The sequence below is a fragment of the Motacilla alba genome, chromosome 1 (genome assembly GCF_015832195.1).
Source record: "Motacilla alba alba isolate MOTALB_02 chromosome 1, Motacilla_alba_V1.0_pri, whole genome shotgun sequence".
NCBI lineage: Eukaryota > Metazoa > Chordata > Aves > Passeriformes > Motacillidae > Motacilla > Motacilla alba.
Window position 1 is genome coordinate 5281511 of NC_052016.1, and position 23727 is coordinate 5305237.

The following is a 23727-nucleotide window of genomic DNA, read 5'->3' on the forward strand; positions in this document are numbered from 1 at the left end:
GTATCTTGAAGATAAGAATGAAATGTAAAAACTTCTCATTAAGTCCAATTCTATATGTCTGTGAAAAGATCATGAATGTCACATCCATAAGCACAGCTTTTTTTCTTTCTCTTTTTTTTTTTTTAACCTCAAAGTACTGGTATCTCATTAGGATGATGAGTCAAACCAAAGGCTTTTTATTTGATGGAAGTAGTCTTATCAAAAATCTCTACAGATACTGAGCCAAACCTATTGACATGAGTGGAAGTTTCTGTGGCTTGAATGCCTTTAGATCAAGCCAAAGTAAGGAATATATTTCAGACAGATAGTGGCGATAATCTTTCACTCTTGACCTTTTCTCTCTTTTCTGGAGATTGGCTGTGGTGCTGTTTCAAGGCCAAGATGGACAACATTTCAAGGAATGAGTTTTCATCTGATTTCATGATGGTACCATTTTTTCTTTTTGAGATCTTGTTCCTAGTTCTTACAACTCAAAACCAAGCTTACATCTCTGTGACCTCAGTTTAGCTCAACGTTCTTTTCCATACCCTTCAATTTTAAAAATTCATGACAAGCAGGATTTTTAATGAACTCTGAATCAGCCTTGCACCTCACTGAGGCACTTTCAGGGAAATTAGACCTGTATTGTGTGAGAAACTAAGATAATCTTTCTGTCATGCTTAGGTTTAAAAGGCTGGCTCTGTAGTAGACACTTTGTAATGCTGTGTGGGATGCAATTGAGTAGCTGTCTATTTTTACAGCTTATCTGGAGAATCCCTGGTACAGACTGTTCAAATGGGTACCAAAACTGTTGTTATACCTTATTTGCTTATTTGCTTATTCTCTCTGACTCACTGCTGTTGATCTAAGCTCTGTTTTCCAGCCTACTTAGACACCTGTGGTTGCCAGTGCTGGTTCTAAAATAAATGAGGCCTGAGTGGAGATTGCTTTTGGCAGAATGGGCAGGAGTCCTGGGATGCTTTTTTAAAGCTGGGGCAAAGCTCTGGGTAAATACTCTCTCCATGGTTTTGTGTGGCTTCTGCATCAAGGGTGTCAAGCTCCCAAATTCCTCATCCCAGAAGGAGAGGTGGGACAGTGCAGAAAGTGGGAAGCCCATCAGTGACCTCTTGTCTTCCTGAATATTCTCCTGTTATCAGGGTTGTTTGCTACGAATATTTCATTTAGTTTTTAAAAGCTAGATAGCCACTGCATTCTGTCTTTCAGCTAGAAGAGTATTGTGTATTCTGCAAGGAAAAATTATTTCTTAGTGGTAACTGATTACTTCTAAGCGTTAATCATGAGATGATCAACATATTTTTGTGTGGAATGTCCCAGAAATGTCCAGGAAAATAATTTGCTACCCCAATGTGGTAATGTGGTGTTTCTGAAGGATTCTAAAATAACCAGATTGGGACCTGTACTTTTATTTATCTGATGAAGAAGTATAGGCAGGGCCATTGGAGGCTTTCCCTCCTATCTCTGCCCTGACTCTTGGATAGTTGCTGAGTATTCTTGGGTTTTCTGATCTCAGGAGAGGTGAGGGAACAGACACTTAGGCTGGTGATTTTCATGCTTTTGAAAGAGAAGTAGCCTCAGCTGGGTCACCAGAAAGGTTGGAAGGATAGAAAGTACACTCAGAAAAAGCCATTTTCTTGAGCTCCTGGTTTCTGCTGCTTTTATCTGTCCCCATACTCATGAAGCAGCTCATGCAACAGGTAGATCTCACTTTGAATAAAAAACAGATTTTATTTTCTTTGTGTGTTTTTGATGAGCAGTGTTTGTAGAATTCTGAAAAATCCTCAGGAAACTCTTGATGGGCAACAAAATGCCTTTTTTGTACTGCTTCTGACTTCCAACATCCTTAACCCTTCCTCACAAGCAGGGTTTGCTAAGTTTATACAGACATCAAGGAGGCTTAGAAAGCTTCATCTGAAAAATACAGTATTTAAAAATGTGGCAGTAAAAGGTAGAATTCAGTCATCTAAAAGTTTCACTCATTTCTCAAATAGAAAAAGTAAGTAAATTACCAAATTTCAGGGTGGAGGCAAGATATTCAGGGCAAAAGATATCTAATTGGTTTCATGGGTGGAGGTAAAAATGGCACAGCAGAGGTGGCAAAAGCATGTTCAGAAAAACTGAAGGTAAAGGTCTGGAAATGTAAATACTGCCTGCCACAGTTTTTGTTGTCAAGCACATTAATTCTCACTGGGTTGGAATATTAGCATCAGTGGGCCAGTCTCTAATTTCATGCTCATATTCATGCAAACATCATGAGCTTCAGAGGGATTGCACACACATGACAGCAAGAAATTAATTAAAATCTGGAGTTCAAACTGAACATACTGTCTTACAGAATGATTAGTGGCTTAATTTTTAATTTTGAGTTCATAAATAGCTATGTGTCATGAAATGCTGTAATGTGCATGTTGTGCATTTGACTGATTTCTTAATTAATGCAGTCACACTTCTCTGTCATTCTCCCTTCTAATGGCTTTGAACTTGGTGGCAAATGCCAGTGACATTTGGCAGAGGTAGAAGTCTCCAGGCAGTTTAATCATTAGAACTTCCTTGAATGTAGAAAGCTGGGTAAAGCTTTCTATTCTGTATTCTGACTTCTACTGAGAGGCAGGTTGTATCTTTTGGAAACCAGAGAATCCATGTGAAGTGGGGCTTCAAGATACAACTCTGTCTTTGAGTCCAGGACAGAGCCACTGGCCAAGGCTGAGCCCATCAGAGATGGTGGTACCACCTCTGGGACAGTGTACTGAAGAAGGCAGGTGAGAGAGAACTCCACGGCAGAAATGTGGCCAAAGAGAGGAGTGTGAATATGTGGGAGAAGCCCAGGAGGTTCCAAGGTCAGTGCAGAAGGAGGGGGCAGGAGGTGCTCCAGGCACTGGAGTGGAGATTCCCCTACAGACCCTGTCGAGGCAGCTGTGCGCCTGCAGCCCATGGAGATCCATGGGGATGCAGAGATCCACCTGCAGCCCCTGGAGGAGCCCACGTGGGAGCCTGAAGAAGGCTGTGACCCTGTGGGAAGCCCAGGCTGGAGCAGGTTTGCTGGCAGGACTTGTGGCCCTGCAAGGGACCCACTGGAGCAGCCTGTTCCTGAAGGATTTCACCCCATAGAAAGGAACCAGGCTGGAGCAGCTGGTGAAGAACTCATATTGGAGAAGTTAAGGAAGACTGTCTCCTGTGGGGGGGACTCCCCTCTGGAACAGGGGAAGTGTGTGAGAAGTTCTCTCTCTGAGGAAGGAGCAGCAGAGATGAGTAGTGGACTGACCACAGCCCCATTCCCTGTCCCCATGCACTGCTGGGAGAGGAAATACAGAAAATCAGGAAGTTGAGCCCAACAGAAAAAGAGAGGGGAGAAAGTGTTTTAAGATCTGGTTTTATTTCTCATTACCACACTCTGCCTTGATTGGTAATAAATTGAGCTGTGATTTCCCCACGTCGAGTCTGTTCTGCCCATGACAGTAATTGGTGAGTGATCTCTCCCTGTCCTTACCTTCACCCACAAGCCTTTGGTTGTGTTTTCTCTGTTCAGGTGAGGAGGGGGGTGATAGAGTGGCCTTGGTGGGCACCAGTCCTCCAGCCAGGGTCAGCCCACCACACCAAGACATTTTTCTTCTTGCTCTTTTCTTGAGAGGCACAGAAATAAGGGAGAGAGCCCTGAAGGATGCAAAGCATTTGAGAACTTTTTCATCAGAGCAGATAGACAAGAGACCAGGCTGGACTGGGCTCTAGTGGGAGGTGTCCCTCCCCGTGGTGTGGGGGTTGGAATTTGGTGATATTTAATGCTTCTTCCAACCCAATCCATTATCTGATCCTGTGAAAGCAGGGAGAGTACTAAAATTCCCCACAGTTCTCAGTGTGGCTGTACAGGAGGAAATGAAGGTTTTTTGGTGAAAGGTCAATGCTGGGAAGTTACAGTGTTTAAGGAAAACAAGGGCAAAAATAAGATTTTACCAGCAGGTCTTTAAAAAAGCAGATGATATGGATAGGTAAAAAAAAAAAGAAAATAGTGCTGAGACTTTGCTGTCTTAGACTGAGGCAGCTGTTTACTTCCTAGATACTTCACTAAGCTGATCTTCATACACATGTCAAATGCAGAAGTGGTGCTTTTCCTCGTTTCAGCAAATACTGATTTCCCCATCCTCCCCTGACCCTGCCCATGGGATACAGCAGAACAGCTGCTCACCACCTTGTGCCTGTTGTCCTGTCCCTAAGTTGCCTGGCTGTCCTACATGGGCAGGGATGCAGAAAAGGAAATAATTCCTAGATTAAGGTTAATTTCTAATGATCTTAAAAGTCAAATAACGTTAAGGGAGGGATTGTCAAAACAGACTCTGGCAGGTTCTGTATCCAGCAGTGAAACTAGGAGGATCAGACCACAACAACAGGACCAGAGGAAGTGGTCTCAAGCTGTGCCAGGAAGGCTCAGATTGGACAGCAGGAATTTCTTCATGGAAGGTGGTGTTAAGCATTGAAACTGCCTGGGGGAATGGTGGAGTTGCCATTCCTGAAGGTGTTCAAGAAGTGACAGGATGTGAGATTTAGGGCTGTGGTTTAGTTGATGAGGTAAGGGTTGATCAGAGATGGGACTCCATGATCCTGGAGGGCTTTGCCGACCTTGATGATTCTATGGTGCCCAGCATGTGGGGCAGGATGCTGGTGCAAGAGTGATAAATCCTGTTTTCCATGTCCAACAAAGCTGGAGAAAGCTGCTGCTGTGCAAGGAGGGCTGTGTCCTTTGGGGTCTGTAAACCAGCAGTGTCCTTAATTGAAGAGACAAACCCCAGCCACAGACTCTGCTCAAAGCCAAGAGGCTGCAGAAGTGGAGCCAAACCATTTGATTTGAGGTGAGATAATACCTGGCATTCCTGTTTCTCCTTGTGCCATCTGTGTGTGCTTTGTGCCCCTGTCTGAGAGGGGCCAGGCTGCGAGGAAAAAGGCTGTAAGTGCTGCTCTAGTGACTGGCATAGATAGAGTCATGTTGGAACAGCTTCCAGGATCCTCAAGTCCAGCTTTTGAGTGGTTTGACACTGGACAGTCATCAGCAAAGCTGCTCGCACGTGGCTCTGCAGAGGGCAAGCAAGAACTCGAGAAATAGCTTGCAGTGGTGGAGGGAATTGTTCTTTTCTTGTTTGTTTGAACTGGCTTTTGAGATAGACCAGATGAAGAGAATGACTCTTGGAAGTGAAGAACTTGGTGTTTAATGTTTGGCAGTATTTATTAGAGCGTGCCAGCGGAAAAGACGGACAAGCCCAGTGCTGGGGAGTCACTGGATGCCACAGCTGCCTCCCACTTGGCAATGTGTGAACACTGGCGTGGTGTTTTGGCTGTGTGAGACAACTGCAGCCTCTTGGGGAGGGAAGAGGAAGGAGGGCTCCACTTGTTCCTTTTCAAACAGAAGTCTCTGCTTCCTAACAGCTGTTCTTGAAGTAAAATTTATTAGTGGAAGAAATGTTTCTTTCATCCTTACAGGAAAACACTGGGAGAATTTAGATTATTTATCATGAGCTCCAATACTATTCCTCTTGCTTTGCTTTGCTTTCTGTGGTAGGCACAATACTGGCTGTGTTCAACCAGGCTTTTTATTTTTTTTGCCTCCCTTATGTGCTTCTGAAGTGGGTAGGTTACTAATGATGCAAATGGATGTTAATTCTGCAAAAACTAGACACTCTGTGCCTTGAAAGGCTGTACCTGATTGCCAGAAGAGAGGATAGAAAACAAGGTTTCACAATAAAATTGCTGTAGAGTTTTATAAATAGCAGCACACTGTAAGCAGGTGGTAAATGAAAATAATTTGATTCCTCACAGCTGGCAGGGACTTTATTTTCAGACAGTGGGTCTACATCACCTTGGGATGCCTGTCAGAAGTATTTGTTACCATCTACTGCTTGATCTGGTCATTTGCCACACTTGTAAGCTGTGGCAGAAAATCAGGGTCAAGCTGTTATTTTTCGGGTGAGACCTTGAGGCTGTGGCTTCCAGTACCCAACAGGTCAAACAGGCCGGTGCTGGATAATGTGGGGTTTGCAATAAACTCAGTTTGGTGGCTTGGTGTGAATGGAGTTTAGGGTTAACTTTGTGCTGGCAGGATTTGTAGTGGATCAGGCTTGTCTAAGCTCCTGTGGCATTCTGCTGGTTCAGACCTTGCCAGTCTTTCTGCACCTGGTATAAATATGGGACATGCTCAGAGTTGAGTGCTAATTTGGTGGGATCAATATTCTACACCAAAGCCCATTCCAGATTCCAAGTTTGTACTGCTACATAGCCTAAGGCTTTTTTATCATTTTACATTTTTCCTCCCCACTAACTGGTACATTTGATCACAGAACTGTGGCTTGACAAGGTGAGAAGTTATTAAACCTGCTCCAGCATGGGTTTTGAATGTGGGAATACCTGATTTCCATTTCCACGCCTTAGTGCTGGCCAGACTGATGGGGTGTGTGACCAGCCCTGCTCTTTTCAGGGTGAGGCTCCTGTTCAGGACAGCATCCCTAAAGACAGAGCCCCTGCATGCCCACTGCTCACTGTGATGCAGGGCTCTCTGTTCTTCCCAGCATTAACTCCCAATTATGAGGTATTTGTTTGAAGAGAGGTGTGAGATTAGTCTCTTGGCAAACAAGAATCTTCCTGGTGGGCTGTAAATTGTAAATAATGATTCCTTCCTATTTCGGGCAGGGATTTGCACCATCACCAGTTTATTGTGTGAAGACCTGCATGAGGCAGGCTTGGAGAGCACAGTGTTTATTGGGTTGGGTTCCTCTTGATGAGTGAGCCTGGACTGTTTCAGGGCTTTTGCTTTGTCCTTCCTCAGAGCTTGTAAATCCATTCCATTTGACTCCTTTGTTGTTTTTTTTCCTGTTTCAGGACAGTTATTCTGAGTGACGGCCCTTGCACACGCTTCTGAGTGGTTATCATGGGCTTCATTGCCTTCCTGAAGACCCAGTTCATAGTTCACCTCCTCATTGGGTTCGTCTTTGTTGTCAGTGGACTGATCATTAACTTCATTCAACTATGCACGCTGCTCCTCTGGCCCATCAACAAGCAGCTGTATCGCCGAGTAAACTGTCGCCTTGCCTATTCCCTGTGGAGCCGTGAGTATGATGGGATGGGATGGGATGGGATGGAATGGAATGGAATGGGATGGGATGGGGCTTTTCTTGGTTTGGCCTGTTAACCAAAAGAAATATATATATGCATATTGATCCAGGATGACCCCCAGCTGGGGAATAACTGTGCAATGACTCCATGATTCAGAAGGCTGAACAAATGCTTTATTAAGCTATAATATATTATATTAAAACCTATTCTACTATTATACTATACTAAACTGAAACTATACTAAAGAAAAACCCGTGACCCTTTACAGACAGTCGTGACACAGCTTTGACCTAATTGGTTACTCAATCCAAAACACCCATCACCAGTGTCCGATTAACAAATCACTTTTGGTAAACAATCTCCATAACACATTCCACATGTGCCAAACGACAGATGCAGCAAGTAGAGATAAGAATTGTTTTTCTTCCTCTCTGAGCTTTCTCCCTGCTTTCCCCAGGAAAAATCCTGGGGAAGTTGTGCCTGCTGCTCTCTGTGAAGAGAGCTGCAGCCACATGTGCACATGTATCTGTTTGCACACACAGACCAGAGAAATGGTAAGTTAGACGTAGATTCTTTCAGAGCAGGTCAAACCAGCATTTTTTTTTCCTGCAATACTGAGAAACCATACTGAAGTCTAAAGTGTGTTGTCACTCTGTCATTCAAAAAAGTGGGAAGTAAAGCTCCTCTGCACCTCCAGCCTTATCTGGACTGACAGGAGTTGTTACTTGTGTCTCAATGCCACCTTCATCCAGTATCAGCACCTGTGCTCAGGGACAGTTGTGAGACTGGCTCAGGCACTGAGCACGTGAGCAGTATTGATCATGTAGGAGCCCAGGTTTATTGTGGGGGCTGCAGAGGGAGAGGTCTGTCTTAAAGCACCTCATGTCTCTGCAGCTGAACTGTGTGACAAACTTCAGAATCCACTTACACCTTTCAGTGTCCATCTCTGAGGCCAGGGTCTCCTCTTGTGAGCACTTTCTCAGTGGTTCTTCTTCTGCCTGTGGGTCAGCTCTGAACTAAATGCAGCTTCTTTGTTCTCCTCTGTCAGACCTTTGCAAAACTTCCTCCCTGCGGAAGCCTTCTTCTTCTCCTCACAGAGCTTAACAGAGAGCTGGATTTCTGAAAATGTTTACACTGTTTAGAAGGCTCCTTAGCCCAAATGTCACCTCCTGTTTCAGCAGTGAATCATCTAATTGGTTTCCATTCTCCATCCCTTCCCAGTATGCATGGCCACTTACCTTAGTGCTCAGCTCAGCATCCAACTCCCACTTTGGGTAAATGAGTCACCAGAATGAACACTGAAATTACAGTTCAGCATCCACTGACAGGCACCCACATTTCCTAAATCATCCATGTGAAGTATCACCAACAAAAACTCTCTGAGGTGTCTGGTTCAGTCTCTTTTTAAGCTTGTTGTCCCTGCCTTTACTGTGCTTTTTGTCCTGCCTACTGAGAAGCACAGGAGAGAGGAAATTAAATAGACTAGCAGGCAAATTGTCAGGAAAAAAAGATATTGTAGAGCTTAGTAGTAACTTCAAAATGAGTTTGGTTGGATGAGAGTGGGGACATATAGCAGTTTTTATTTTTAATTTGCTTGTAAATTTTCTTTGTGCTTTTAATAGTCTAGAATCTGATCTCATGCTGAAAACTATTGCTGCATTAATAGTTAGGGTTTTCTGAAGATATGAGCTGCTTGCTTCTCTAAGGCTTTAGGCTCAGCCCCTAGTTAGCATTGTGCATGAAAAAAAAATCACACTTTAAATGCTGCTTACATCCTCTAAACACTGGAAATAGCCCACATCATTGTTCAAAGAGGTTTGGAGAAGCTGAGGGGATAATTGGTTGTACATAGGATAACTCCTGATGTGTAGCCTGTTATAAATTAACATGTTGGGAAATTAAACTATGAAAATCAATGTAAATGTTATGTGGGACTGCAGAGAGCTGATGGCCTGTAATGGAAGAGCTGCCAGAATATGCTCTTCAATTGTGATTTATACCAATTTAGGTAAGCTGTGTAAATGCAGTAGCTCCAGTGTTGCCATTCATAATGAAATAAATACATTTCAGTATGGAGAAGCCTTTTGGCAAGGAACCTGTAGGCTGGTGTTCTGCTCTAGATGCTATGTTTTGCTCACTTTCTCCGAGCTGTTTGAGGTTTTAGGCTGAGGGTCTGTAAGAGAAGCTGCTCTGCCCAGCTGGCAGAGGATCAGTGCGGGGAGGGATACACAGGTGATCCTGTATGTGGCTCTGTACTGAAAAGCAAGCTCTGTTCTTACTGTATCTCCTCTCAAATACATAAAGCCCAGCTTCCAAAGGGGTGGGAAAGATACTCTATCCAATGTTTCTGACAGACATTTGGGGAAGGAAGTCTCTCAGGCTCTGGCCCCATCATAAACCCATAAATTCATGACAGGTAGTCTGTACTCGCAGCTCTCCCACGTCAGCTCCTTTCAGATGAATCACACCCTTGGAGAGTGCAGTGTGTTTGGGTTAGTCCTGTTGCAAAAATAACCTCTCAAATGTTGGTACTTCCAGCTGAGGGATGTGCTGTGCCCCTTGTTTGCTTTGTTTCTGGGGGGCTTGTGAGGCTGTAAATGCACCTGCTTTGGTGTGTGGGACCCCCAGCTGCAGGGGATGGTTGGTGCCAGGTGTTGCTTATTCCCTGTAGGAACTGTCCTGGGCAGTGCAAGTGTTGCCATTCCTTCATTCAGGATTTCTTGTGTAGCATTGATAGGATCAGTGCCACGCAAAGGAGCTGTAACCCACACACTCAAAAAGGAAATGAGCCCACTCCTGGTTATAATTACATCATTTGTCAGCACACTTGTAAAGGACAATCTGTTTCCTCATGTTGATCCTTTGGCTCATCAGCCCTTCTCTCTCAGTATGAACTCTGGCAAATCCTCTACTGTTTTAGGGAGAAAGGTTCTGTAGAGAAAGGCCTCTGCAGATTTTTTTTTTCCTGATTTTGAAGAAGAAACACACTCAGGTGATTATAATTTTTATAAGAAAATGTAGCAGGTCCTGGAGATGTTCTTCCTTGGTACACAGCAAAGGAAAGGGAAAATTGCTCAGAGTACCACTGTGTTGGTGATGGGTTTGGTACCACTGCTCCATTGTCCTGGCCACCTGCTTGGAAGGTGATCTGAGGACACTCTTGCTGTCCTCTTTCCCCTTTTACTGAGCCAGGATAACCAGAGAAAGGAAGGTGAGTGAACACAAAGCATGCAGAGCTGGGAAGCAGTGATAGAAACCTGTACCTAGTGTGAAGGAACAAGACAATTCTGTCTTTCCTCTGCCATATTTCCAGTTGAGTGGGGTTAAGCTCTCTTGGCCAGCAAGGTGCATAACTTTGTCATTCCTCCAAATGAGCAAGTGCTGAAAGTGATGCAGGGGAATAACCTGGTGGGTGAGTAAGTGGTCATAAGTGAAAAAAACAGTGCTAGGTGAGCTCTGTACCCTGAGCAGACCAGGACTGGTTTTCCCCATTATTCACCTAAATCCTGTGTGTGCTTTCTCTCTGGTGTGGTGCAAGACTGGATCCCAAACTCCTGTTTAGCAGAATGGATAGATGACCTTGTCTGATCCCACTGATCAGAAACCCTTGGGCAGGAAGGTGCTGCCCTGTTTGGCAAAACAAGAAACTCCCAATGGGAAGGTGAAAAACCTCCTGGCACAGCCTGATAGAGGGAACAGAGGGGGAACCTGCAGGTGTAGTCATGTGGGAAGGGTTGGGCTCTCTTTAACTGCCGTATTTGTGCAACCACATTTTTACTTCAACCATATCTCATTGAAATGAAAAAATACCAATGGCTACGGTTTGCAGGGAAGCAAATCTTCCTACTGGGAGGATGAACTATTCTCATACTTTTTATAGTTGTCCCATGATGCAAGCAATGCCTTCCATCTGCCTCGAGGTACTGAAATGAGGGGAAATAAGCTAACCATAGCAACTACAGTCAGTGCATGCTGAATTTAAGTGGAAATGGGTTTTATGATAAGAAAAGGGGAGGTGGAAAATAAAAAAGGGTAACAAATGTTCAGGGTGGAATAAGAGTTGCTGTGATACTTTAAAGTTGGAATAAATGGAGGGAAAAGGGCTCATTCTTTTGCAGTAAAAGAAAGACAAAATTTACCATTCCTGTCTTTGCCCAGGTATTTTGATGAATTAGCTCAATTTTCTGCTGTTTTTAACTCTCTGTTGATGATCATGATGCAGAACAATTAGAGCCCTGTGTTTCAATATTAAAATCTATCACAGAAGATCTATGTCTCTGCATCCCTTTAAAAGACCTTTATTGGTCTGTTTACCTCCATAAGGCTTGTTTCATGTGGAGTAAAAACATTAGGCTGCATCTATGCATAATTTCTATTTCACCTGGGAGGAACTGTGCTCATTTAGTGGAGCAATCAACAGCTCCACTGTCTGTTTTCAGGCATAAAAGTCTTTGGGCTTTTTTTTTTTTTTCCAGTGGTCATCAAATTTTGCATTTGTAATGCAATGCCCAAACTTGTCACTGTTAAAAACTTGCTGAATTATCCATAATGCGTATGTCTGGTGCCTTAACTACTGCTTAGGGATGGTAATATGGTGTGGTCTGTACCCTTCCAAGCTTTTGTTTCATCTCTGCTGGCTGGGTTTGGGAAGGTGATGGTGTTGGGAGTCAGGAGAGGCTGGGCAGTGAATGGGGCTGAGCAAACTCTGAATATTTTCTGTAAGGGGTACCCCTAACTCCTCTCTCCACCTTCATCATGTTTGCTAGAGTTGGTAATGCTGCTGGAATGGTGGTCAGGCACAGAGTGCACCCTGTTCTCAGACGAGGCCACGGTGAAAACCTTTGGGAAGGAACATGTCATCATCATCCTGAACCACAACTTTGAGATCGACTTCCTGTGCGGCTGGACGATGACGGAGCGCTTTGGAGTGCTGGGGGTATGTGGGCCGTGAGCTTTCCCTTCCTCTGCAGGGTGACAGGTCTGTTTAAAACCCATCTATAAACAGCTTCTTTGCATTTAAGTTCCCAGATGCAACTCCATCATCTTAGCTTTAATGTGTTTGACCTCGTTGCACAAAACAGCAAATGACATTTTTGGATTGTCACTTTCGTTTTCTCTCCAAGAGTTCCAAAGTTCTTGCCAAGAGAGAGCTGCTATACGTGCCCCTAATTGGCTGGACGTGGTACTTCCTTGAGATTGTTTTCTGCAAAAGGAAATGGGAAGAGGACAGAGACACAGTCATTGAGGGATTGAAACGTTTGTCTGATTATCCTGAATATATGTGGGTAAGTGCTGAGTCCCTCCTCTGGTATTGGCTGCTGGAAGTGAAATGGTGACAGACGTTGTGTGTGTCAGGAGAAGGCGTGCTCACTTCCACGAGCTGCACAGAAAAGCCATGCTCTGTTTCTGGAGGTCTTTTGGGATACGCTGGTAGAAAAGTGCTGTGTGCCTGTTGGTAAGGGAAACCTTTTGGGAAACAGTTCAGAAGCTTGAGAATCATTTATAAATCAGGCTTGTGTGATGCTAACGATTCTGTCCAAACTTATTTTTGCCTATTTAAAAAAAAAAAAGCTTATATTTGATTGCTACATCTGTATAACATTTTCTGAGGTAGGCTGAAAAGACACATCAACAAAAAAAATCTTTTTTGGAGAAGTGAGTGAATTTGACTGCACAGGCCATGGATTTTGATAGAAAGTTCCTGTTAGTGTGTTTGTTGATCTGTGAAATTGCAGGTTTCCCAAAAAGTCTCTGTGAGAACATATGGCAAGCTTATATCTGCTTCTGCAGTTACATTTTTTTCCTTTTTATTTTGACATTATTTAAAATCAAGGCTGAAACATCTCTGTTTCATTGTGTGCAATGCTGTTAAACTTCACTGCAGCAGCACAGTGGTGTAATCAACCCATTAACCTTCTTAGAGCTTTGAATGCAAAGGTTTTGATAAATTCTCAGTTTTGCTTTTATAGCAGCACATGTAACGTACAATTATTTGGCTTATAAAACATTAAGAGGCTTTTTATGCATTTTAAGTGAGTTTTCAGTATTATCCAGTACAGCTTGTTAAAATGAATAGTCAAACATTAAACCTTGGCACGAACATTGTGAATGCATTGTAACTTTCTACCATTACAAAGACAGAAAAAAGTAAGAATCTGGAGAATGTATTTTAAGCTACTTAATTGCTTGAATACATGGATATGAATTACATTGAATATATCTTCCTGATGAGTGTGGGGAAGAAAAGAAAAAACAGAATAAACCCTACCAATTAGAAAATCTTCAGACTGAACTTGAGCTTTAAATCTATACATTTTAATGATTCTACCACTGAGAACCAAGGATGAGTCTCTAAGGGAAAAAAAACTAGAAAATATAAGTGCAAAATGTAGTTAGCATTGATTATTTAAATCAAGACTTCCTGCTTGGAAATTGAAATTATGATTAAAATTGACTTGAGTGGATCAATTTCCTAATTTCTTTGCATTCTAAATGCCACAGCTAGGGCTGTCTTTTTGTCACCTTAAATTTGGTACAAGTGTTGGTAAATGTAAAGGTAATGGTAAACGAGCTGGGAGTCAGTGCTTACGCCTAATACTTGGTGAAGAGATGAGACAACTGAAGTGTGTGCACATGTATGTTTGTCTTGGATAAATTTTCAGTATACTGCTGGATTTCTTTTGACATCTCAAGATATCCTTGGGGTTTTTTTTTTTTGCTTTTGTCTTGCACAGTTTCTGCTGTACTGTGAAGGAACTCGTTTCACAGAGACCAAGCACCGCATCAGTATGGAAGTAGCTGAATCCAAGGGGTTGCCTAAACTGAAATACCACCTGTTGCCCAGAACCAAAGGTTTCACCACTGCTGTCCAGTGTCTCAGGGGAACAGGTACTGCCAAGCTTTGCAGCACTTGTAATGTGTTATTTAGTCTGCTCTGTTGTTCGTTACAATTAGTGAGCTGGCAGTGATGAGGATCCAGCGTGTCAGCTGGTAATTTGTAAATTGCCACAGAACTGTCAGATAACCAGTCTTAAGAAATACTAGAAACCTTTTTATGTTGCTTAGTTCATCAAGTCATCTGGTGTTTTACAGAGCTGGGAGTGTCAGGGGGCTGGTGCAGATAAATGTGATGTGTAAACACAGAATAGTGGAGGACTCTGACACATCATTAATGCAAGGCTTGCACAAGGCTCTGTTGCTGTCTCAGGCAAGGATGCCAGAAGGTGCTTGCTAGAATTGCTGCTGTAACAGCCCTGTTTTATTTTTTTTTCCCCAACAGTTTCAGCAGTGTATGATGTAACACTAAATTTCAGAGGAAACAAGAACCCATCTCTATTAGGAATTCTTTATGGAAAGAAATATGAAGCAGATATGTGTGTAAGGTGAGCATTTACTGATGGAGGTGAGCCCTAAAATGCAAAGTTTAGCATGTTGAAGTGTATTCAGATTTTACAGGGTAATTTCCTTTCCTGTGGTCCACTTCTTGTCCTTCAGCTTCAGTGGTCCCTTGTAGTAAATAGTCTAAAGCTCCTTTACATGCCAGCTTCTCTCCCTCACTCACATGGTTTGATCAGCAGATTAAAAATTTAAAAATGCTGAAATTCAGACATCCTGTGAATGAGGTGGGACATTGCTCACATTCCTCACTGTTCCTTTGCCTCAAAGAGTAGCTGTTAACACCTAACCCCATGCAGCACGTACACATTTGCATGCACACACACCCTCCCCTTTTCTTTCTTGCTTTCTCCTTGCTGCCTTCTGCTTCAAAGGCTTCCTTGTGATCATAACAATGACCAATCCTGTTGAATTTCTTCTTTTCCCTTTTATATTTGTACCTGAGACGTGACCTGGTTATTCTCTCCACAGTTCTTTAGACAGTTTGCTTCTGCTTCTCTGGGGGATTCACCCACCCTTTGGAAAACATTGCTGTATTCTGGTGATGAGGTTGATGCTTGGTTTTTAAAAGTTAAAAAAATAAAATAAAAAAGCCTTTCTGCTACCCCCACACCTTTCCCCTCTGGCCTTGGGTGTGTGTGTTGCTGCAACATCAACAACATTTTAGTCTCTCAGCTGAAAAGATGATTGTGGAGCTGTCCATGGAGAGGTGGAGTTGCTCATTTGCAAGGGGTTTCATTTTCACTATTCACACTTGCCAAACATATTCCTGATGAGGAAAGGGAGCAGACAATTTGCCAGCCAGCAAAACAGCTGGTCAGGCAGTTCCACCTGTAATTCCACACTGATGGCAGGTGCATGTAGGATATCTAGCTGGATCTGAGGTGCACATGCATGGATGCATGTCTGTATAATTATTAATTATACACTGAATTGTGGCAGCCTTCAGTTAAATACCCTTTTTTGCTAATGGAGGGACAATTTTCTTTCATTTCTTGGAGGGGTAATGGGAGGAAAGAAGAGAAATGTAGTTTTCAAGAGTTAGAAGAGGTTTGGGTTTGTGAAAGTCTGTTGAGGATGATGTTGCCAGGTAAAATTACTAATTGTACCCTACAAATGGCCGTGCTTAGATAATTCGATTAAAAATATGTTTGTGGATGGAATGAATATTCTCAAGGTGCTTTTCTACACTTCTTTTCTGTTTTGGGGAAGAAGCTATAAGAGTAAGGAGACTGCTTTTACAGATGTTTTGCTGAAAATGGAACATGTCCTTGTTGTGCCAGCAGACTTATTGTAGCTCAGAGAAGGGAAGCACATAAGCTCTTGTTCTTGGTATGTGCAGACGTAGTTACCTGTGTAGAGGTAAGCAGCTTAGCTCTGCAGTGGATCCAGTCTTTATCCCGACTGCCTCCAGAGGAAATAATCAGGACGTCACCAAATGTGATTGCTGTGAGTCCCCTCTAGTGGTGACAGCAACACCACGGCAACTTCACCAGAAAGCTTTCAGCAAATGACTTTTCACTGAGCTTTTACTGAGCATTATTTATGTGAATTGAGCAGTTTCTCTTGTTAGAGCTTGTGTAAGTAAATCTGCCAGATCCGGTGTTCACTTGGCTTATGGCATGCGGAAATCATTAGAAATGTGCTAGAACAAATTCACAGAATCATAGAGGGACTGGGCTTGGAGGGGTCTAGAAGACAGAAGAATGCAGGGGAATGGTTGGCTCTTCACCACTACAGGGAGGCTCTGACAAAGCCCCTCTTCTCAGTGAGGTCAGGTCAGGGGTGGCACTGGGCAAAATTGTCTCACACCCCCAGAACTGTGTGCCTCAGTCTGTGGGGCTGCAGAGGCAGAAAGGGAGAAGTGCAGTCACTGCAGATGTTTGCCTTTGAGATGGTATAAAGCGAATGTTTAGTTGCCTCTCCCATTGCTTCCAAAATTTGGTTTTCACTACCAAAATGTAACCAACAATTATCCTTGGGTTTTCCACTTGTCTTTTCCCAGCTGCGAGTGCCTCAGTCTGAGCTCACTGGGAATCAGCCAGGCATGGATCTGGTCAGGGAGGAACAGTGTTTGAATGGAAAATGCTTATTTTACTGATGTGCTCTGAAACTGACAGGAGCTTTTACAGTTTCTTTTGTCTAAAATAGCACCCGATTCCCAACCTAAAACCTCAGATTTTAAGTCCCAGTTCACTGTGTTTAAGACCTCTGCCATCAGTGACACTATTGGCAAAGATTTCTGCCCTTTAATGAATGGAAGATCTTCCCTAGGAGAGGCATAAAACCAAATACCTGGCATAATACCAAATTCCCTTAATTCTTTTTTTTTTTTTTTTTGTTTCTTCTTTCCATTTTTTAATCTCTCTACTAAACTAGGAGATTTCCTCTGGAAGATATCCCTCAAGATGAAAAGGAAGCTGCAAACTGGCTTCATAAGCTTTACCAGGAAAAGGTAAATGGCTTTACATTTTTTTTCTGCCTTTTGGGACTTGCACGGAGGAGTGTATTAAGGCAGTGAATAACACACACTCTTGCACTGGATGGAGAGGATATTATGTGTAACTAGGCAGCCATCCCTCAAAGTGCTGGAGGCAGCAGGACCGAGGAGCCCCTTGGCAGCAGAGGGCTGGGTAGTGAGGTCTCAAATTGCCAGGAAGCACAATGGAATTCAGAGATATGCCTGAGCTGTGGAAGACTAATAGCAATCCACTGTCTTTTTACATTTTTCAGCACTTGGATCTCTGTCATGCATTTCTAAAAGCTGCATTTTCCCTGTGGGTGTTTTTAGGCACTTGAGAAGAGTGATAACTGTCTGTCAGGGACAGCCGGTCCCAGCTTTCAGCTGCAATTGTTCTTTGCTTTCATTTTTCTTCCACTGTCACTTTCCTTCTGCCTCCTGCTAATACTTCTGCAGTGGTGTGTGACATGGGACAGACAGTCCCTGGGATCTGCTGCCAGGGACAGATAAAACACATGCCCAGCATGCCTTCAGATGGCTCAGAGCTTTTCTTTGTGTCATTTCTTTTTCTAACTGTAGATGGTTAGAAAAATCCATTTTTCTCAACCACAGATTTAACACTTCTGTGGGGAGTAGGAGAGAGCTGTAATTGTCCAGCTCTAAGTGATGGATCATTGACCTTGAAAAGTGTATCTTGATTTCCGTGTTGCTGATCTTTGTGGGAGGACAGCAGAGCACAGAAAGTTAAAGTATCCTGGGCTTTCCCCAGCTATGATGACCCGTGCTGCAGCATTGCCAGGCTTATGCTCAGTCTCTAGGTAGGCAGCAAATTGTTCTGAGTTTCATTACATTTATTTCAACCTAATTTGTTTGAATATCTGAAACCTGATTCAGTTAAAGAGAGAGGTTATCTTACAAAGAGCAGTAGCTCATCATCTTTTCCCCCCACCTCCCCTTAGCAGGTCTATAGAGCCAAAGAGTCTTTGAGGTTGAGAAAGGCTTCTAAGAACAGAGAGTCCTACTGTCAACCCAGCACCAACACCATGTTCACCCCTAAACCATGTCCTCAAGTGCCAAATCCATAGGGTTTTTTTGAACACTTCCAGGGATGATGACTCCACCAGTTCCCTGGACAGTCTTACTGCTTTACACCCTCTTCCATGAAAGTATTTTTTTTCTAATGTTTAATCTAACCCTCCCCTGGTGCAATGTGACACCATTCCCTCTCGTCCCACCTGATGTTGGCTGTACCTCTGTTCAACTTTGTTGTGAGATGTTGACGGGAAGGCATTGCTGATGGACATGGGTGTTACACACATTGATCTTAGTGTTAGCAATACTTTGTAACTGGAATCCTCTCATTCCATTTATTGCAATGACTTTGTAACTGGAATCCTCTTCCTGCACAGAGGGTGTGTCCTCCAAAGGCTGGTTTTGGCAAGGAATGCCTTGCACTTCTCAGCCCTTTGTAAGGGAAATTAAAAGAAAAGAAAAGAAATAAAACCAAAAAATAACCAGACTTGAGCCATCCTTGATAATGGCTTGGAAACCTTACAGAACAATCTTACAGACTGAGGGAAGGTGATGGGCACCTTGTTTCTTTGAGTGACGTGTTCCAGGATTGCACCTCTGCAGGCTCAGCTTGGGATGCAGTGGCTCTGTTGCAAGGCTGGGATTAGGGCTGGTGTGGTGCTGTCTCTGCTCTCAGCTCATTCCTTGCCCTCTCCTCCTGGCTCTCCATACAGAATTTTTCTGCTGTGCTTTGCTGAATCATGCTGACCTTTCTGGAAGTAAAAACAGGAAGGAAAAGCACCCAGCTAAAGGGTTGCTAGTGTCTGAACTGGTCTGTGGCCTGAAGCTGCCCTAAATTCTTTAGCAATTAACAGGCAGGATGAAGGTATTTGGTAGTGGAGAGGAGGATAAGGTTTCAGTTTTTGATGGTGCCAAAATTGCCTTCAAAAGGCTTAAGGGTCACTTGGATGGTCAACAGAAATGCCCAAATAAGTGACAGCAGATGGAATTGGATGCTGTGCACTCTTGATGAGTTTGTATCACAGATACTGTCCTTGATGTTGTTCTGGAGCTGACTAATCTTGGGCTGCTTGGTGCAAACATTATGAACCCGTTTTCTTTTCTCTTTCCCCCAGGATGCTTTGCAAGAGATGTATAATCAGGAAGGTATATTTCCTGGCAAGCAGTTTAAACCTCCTAGGAGACCATGGACTCTCCTAAACTTTCTTTTTTGGGCCACAGTTCTCCTCTCTCCTCTCTTCACATTTGGCTTTGGAGTTTTTGCAAGTGGATCACCTCTCCTTATCCTTGCATTCCTGGGACTTGTAGGAGCAGGTAATAAAAGCAGAGAAGATGCTAAGCCCAGTGTGACACATAACAGGATCCTTTACCTCCAATAACTTCTGTGTATTAATTAATGAGAATGGGCCTTGCAGGAAAACATTTGGAGCTCACTCAATAGTCTTTCTGTTGTACAGCATTTTTATTGTTTCAAAAGCTTTAATCTGGGCAAATTTGCCTTCACATCTTAAGCAAAAACTGTAGTAGTAGCAGGTGAGTCTTGTAGCCCATTATTATGGTGCCTGAAGGAAAAAATACTTTCACTGGATAACTTGTCTGTGAATTAAAAAACCAAAACAAACAAAACCACCACCAAAACCAGAAAATACAGAAATACCACCAAATCTTCCCTTCCCCCTCAAACAAAAAAACTCTAACAATAAAAGAAGGGGAAGTAGAGGGAGGGGATATGCTTCAGTGTTCATGCTACATGTCATGTTAACCAAGAGAAGCAGTAATCATATTTTTAAATCTGGACTGTCCCTCTCTTTGAGTGTCACTTGACCTGTGATCCCTGTGCAGCCTCGCACAGTGCACTGTTGGTCACTGCTGAGTGGGGATTGGGTTCTGCTTGTGTGCTTACATGTTAACTTCCTGGATGCTTGGACTGGTTTTAATGTGCCTCTCATTTCTCTGTTATATTTTCAAGCTTCCTTTGGAGTTCGTAGACTGATAGGAGTAACTGAAATAGAAAAAGGCTCCAGCTATGGCAACCAGGAATTCAAGAAAAAGGAATAACTGATGGCTGCAGTTCAGCACATATAACCAGACTATGGTATCCAATTAACTTCAGTTAAAAAACAACAACAAACACTTAGAAACTATCTTTTTCTTAATAACTGATGACTAATATTAATGAATTAAACTTGAGCCAAGAATGAAGAAGTTGGAGGCATCGGCTGAAGAGAATGCACCAACCTTCTGCCTGTTCAAGGATTACTGTAGTCAAGCTGTGGGAGAAAATCTGGGGTGGGGTGGAAGAAGAAACTAATTTTTCTTGCTTTGTTGGGGGACTTGGGGTGGGGGAGAAAAGAGGGCATTGGCCATGGCCACGTGTATCTTCAGATGACTGAAAACTGGTTTCTGTCAAGAGCACTACACTCACTTTTACCACAGGAGCCATTGAATGTTTCCTCTTGCTAAAGCCAACGTAACATTTATTGATTTCCAACTTCTCTTACTAATGAGCCAGGAAAAAACACCCTCCTTAAATGAATTGACAGGTATTCATTGGGTTAGAGTCTTTTTGGCTGTGTTGTCATGGCTACAGATGAAATCCTGTTCATATGTTACACTGACATTTTTTATTTTCAGGCAACATCTTAAGACTTCTGTAACACAGGAGAACGGATAGTGGAGTTTGGAAGCAGCGTGTTATCCATCAGCACATCCCATAGAACAGATCCAGTAGGATAACACTCTCATCCTATCTCCTGCTAAGTGCTCAAGGCTGTTTAATTTCAAAATATTACTTCAGTCTTGAGTGCTGTTTGCCCTGTTTCACATCAAATATGTTCCATAATTTCGAATCTGTTTGGGCTTGTTTGGTTGTTTTTTTTTTTTTAATTAGTGGTTGGCCGTGGGATTTAGAGTTGTGCAAAGAAGGAATTTTTTTCAATTTTCCTTTAATTTCTGTTTGCATCTCTCATTACCAAAGTCCAGTTCAGCCAACCTCTCTCAGTAAACTGGGAGGCAGCACTAGAAATCAGCACAATAGTTTTCAAAATGTCTTCTTTTGTAAAAAATGTGAAAAGGAGAGGTCTGTAGCAGTCAAATTTTGAATGCTGGTATCTCTTGAACTTCTAATGAGAGTTTCAGCATGGATTCAGATGGGGCCAGGACTTTACCCTGTGTGTGTCAGGATAGGGTGTGCTGCTCTTTTGACTTGATCATGCTTTAGATGTTCATGTGAAGTTTTTGCAAGGTGAGCTGTGCTGTTAAAGCATTAGAAAGAGTGTAAGGTCTCTTCAGGGATTTTAAGTATCTTTAGTTTTGCTTCTTGACATTTTAGTCTTTTTCACTGAAAATTAGAGCTCGGAATCATGTCTGTACCTGTCTCCCTTTCTTCCTTTCCTTCCCCTTTTTTACAAACGCACATTTGGAGGTTTCTGTGGGTTGCTGCTGTATGCATAGCTGGGGAATTATTTGCAAACAGATGGTAACTATACCTGTATGTTCAAGTCTGAAGGTCACAATCTGCATTTGGCTGCTCACAGAAGTGGGTGAAATGAGTTGCAGATCTACAGTTGAGGGCAGAACCTAACCCTCAGGGTCTGTATCTTTAACCCAGCTGCCACCAGAATATTTATCTCACTTTTGTAAAGAGCAGATTTTATCAAAGCACTGGTTGTTATTTTCATCTTTGCTCCAGTAACCAAGATAAGAGAGTAATAATTTACCTTCTTTCCGAATTTGCTCTTAACTGTTGGAATGTAACCTCTTCTCCCACAGGTTTTTTCTGTTTTCAAACACTGGAAGAGCAATTTTGTAACTCAGAAAAATATTTTACTTGGGGTCATTAATCACTTGTTCTGTCATGCACTTGATTTTTATTTGTGGTCTTTTCAACAAGAGCATTTGAAGGCTGACCTGAGTTCTGTCTGTCTCCTGTTAGACTCCACCTTGCTGAATCCTTGTACCCAGACCCCCAATGTTAGTGTGTCATTGTCCCCTCAATAAATCTTCCCTTAGAGGGGCTGCAAATCGGTTGCAAATGTTAGTGGGATTTGAAATATGCTTTGGGAACTGAGGAGAGCAGAGCCTAGCCATAACTCTTGTTTTCCTTGCTGGATGTTTTTGTAATTTGTCTTCAAATACAGTCAGACATCCAAATGTTGATAAAGTTAACTCTGGCTTTTCCCTGTTTTTAACCAGAGGACTGAGAACAATGGGGGGGGGGGGGTTCTTTTTTTTTTCTTTTTTTTTTTTTTCTTAAGTAATTCAGTAATGGGTATAGTTCTTGCTTCCTAGAAAGATGTTACAAATGCTGTATACTTGCTTCCTGAAGATGATATTGAGTATATATAAATTGTACTGGCTTAGCAGAAGAGGCTTGCTAAGCAGGCTGACCACTGACTATGTTTTATACTTACATTTTGAGCAGTATATTAATGGGCATGACGAGAATTTCACAAAATAAATCCCTTCTTAATGCTGAGAAGAGGGGAGCTGCTTAGAGGAGAAAGGAATTAATAGCCTTTCTCTTTACAGGATCCTTTTCTCCTCTTAGTGCATGTAACTCCCTATTCAGGATCATGGGATTAGTGCATGTACATCAAGGGGAGAATAATCAACATTTCGTATTTTCTTATCATAACTTATTGGTCATGCTTTCTTTTTGAAAATATAATAAATACATCATCAGATACTTAAATTTTGCTCTTCTAAACAGACATATCAGTAACCACTTGAAAAACTGAAACCTACAGCAGTGCACAAAACAGTACAAAACCAACACGAATCTCTCTTAATTTTGAATTTTGTCTCTCAATTAGGGGTTTTTATACTCGCGCGCGCACACGTACACAGAGTATGTATAAATTAAAATGACTGGAAATAGCTGAAGTTAATGTCACTAATGAAGATTAGCAGGTGGATTGGATTGGAAAAGTGAGCATAGATTTTATATCTTATTTTCTTCTGGTTTAATAGAGCATAGCTTGTATATTTGACTACCAAGCCCTTTACGAGCAATAATAAACAAAAATATATCACGTTTTTCGTCTTTTGCTTTTCAACCATGCTAGGTTTAATAAACTTTCAGCTATGGGAGTGTTTTTTCTCTCCATCTTTCAGAATTTTCATCTATTGCTTATTTGTTTGGAGTAAATAGTTTTTTCCAGTATGGACTTGCAAGCTGACTGCCATGGAGTTTAGCATTGACTCCGAAGAGGAATGGTTCTCAGGCTAACATGGACAGATGATAGATGTGTGCTCTTGGCCTTGGCAGCACTTGTCATTGTCACCAACAGCAATGCTGCTGCTCTCCAAGTGGGATTTGCAGTTCCAAAGGAGCATCATGGTGACCTACATCTGAGAACCTGGTGAGAGAGCTTGGGGACTGCTGGCCACAGGGCATCTCTGAGTTAGGAAGGCACAAAGAGCTGATGCTGAAGAAGGATGTGGTATCCAGAGGCCTTGGCTCGGTGGGATTACAGTTCTCTCTTGCTCATTGTGGGCTGAATGTGATCTTACGATTGACTTTGCATCACTGAGCAAAATATCTGTCTCTGGCACAAAGAGCATGGGCAATGTTCCTTTGTTCTGCTTTAACTTACCTTGAAGGGCTCTACACTTAATTGCTGACCAATGAATCTGACTGCTGCCTGTGTCCTAATTGCCTGGTATTCACGGGAAAAGTGAGTGTGACTGCTCACTTCCAGGTGGTACCTCTTGTCTCCATCACCGATGTCTGTATATTTGCTCACCTG

The 23727-nt window shown here is 42.6% G+C and overlaps 1 protein-coding gene across 9 annotated transcripts in view; it reads left to right on the forward strand.

The window, feature by feature from the left end:
* Positions 1–23010, forward strand: part of AGPAT3 (1-acylglycerol-3-phosphate O-acyltransferase 3) — an 86137-nt gene extending 63127 nt beyond the window's left edge. For all 9 annotated transcript variants that reach the window (XM_038150267.1, XM_038150302.1, XM_038150253.1 and 6 more), the window contains 8 exons: positions 6856–7082; positions 11856–12025; positions 12213–12374; positions 13824–13977; positions 14369–14471; positions 16864–16939; positions 19093–19291; positions 19947–23010. In XM_038150267.1, the coding sequence (XP_038006195.1) occupies positions 6905–7082; positions 11856–12025; positions 12213–12374; positions 13824–13977; positions 14369–14471; positions 16864–16939; positions 19093–19291; positions 19947–20035 (1131 nt within the window). In that variant the 5' untranslated portion in view covers positions 6856–6904 and the 3' untranslated portion in view covers positions 20036–23010. The remainder of the gene's footprint in view (positions 1–6855; positions 7083–11855; positions 12026–12212; positions 12375–13823; positions 13978–14368; positions 14472–16863; positions 16940–19092; positions 19292–19946) is intronic.
* Positions 23011–23727: the final 717 nt, after the last annotated feature.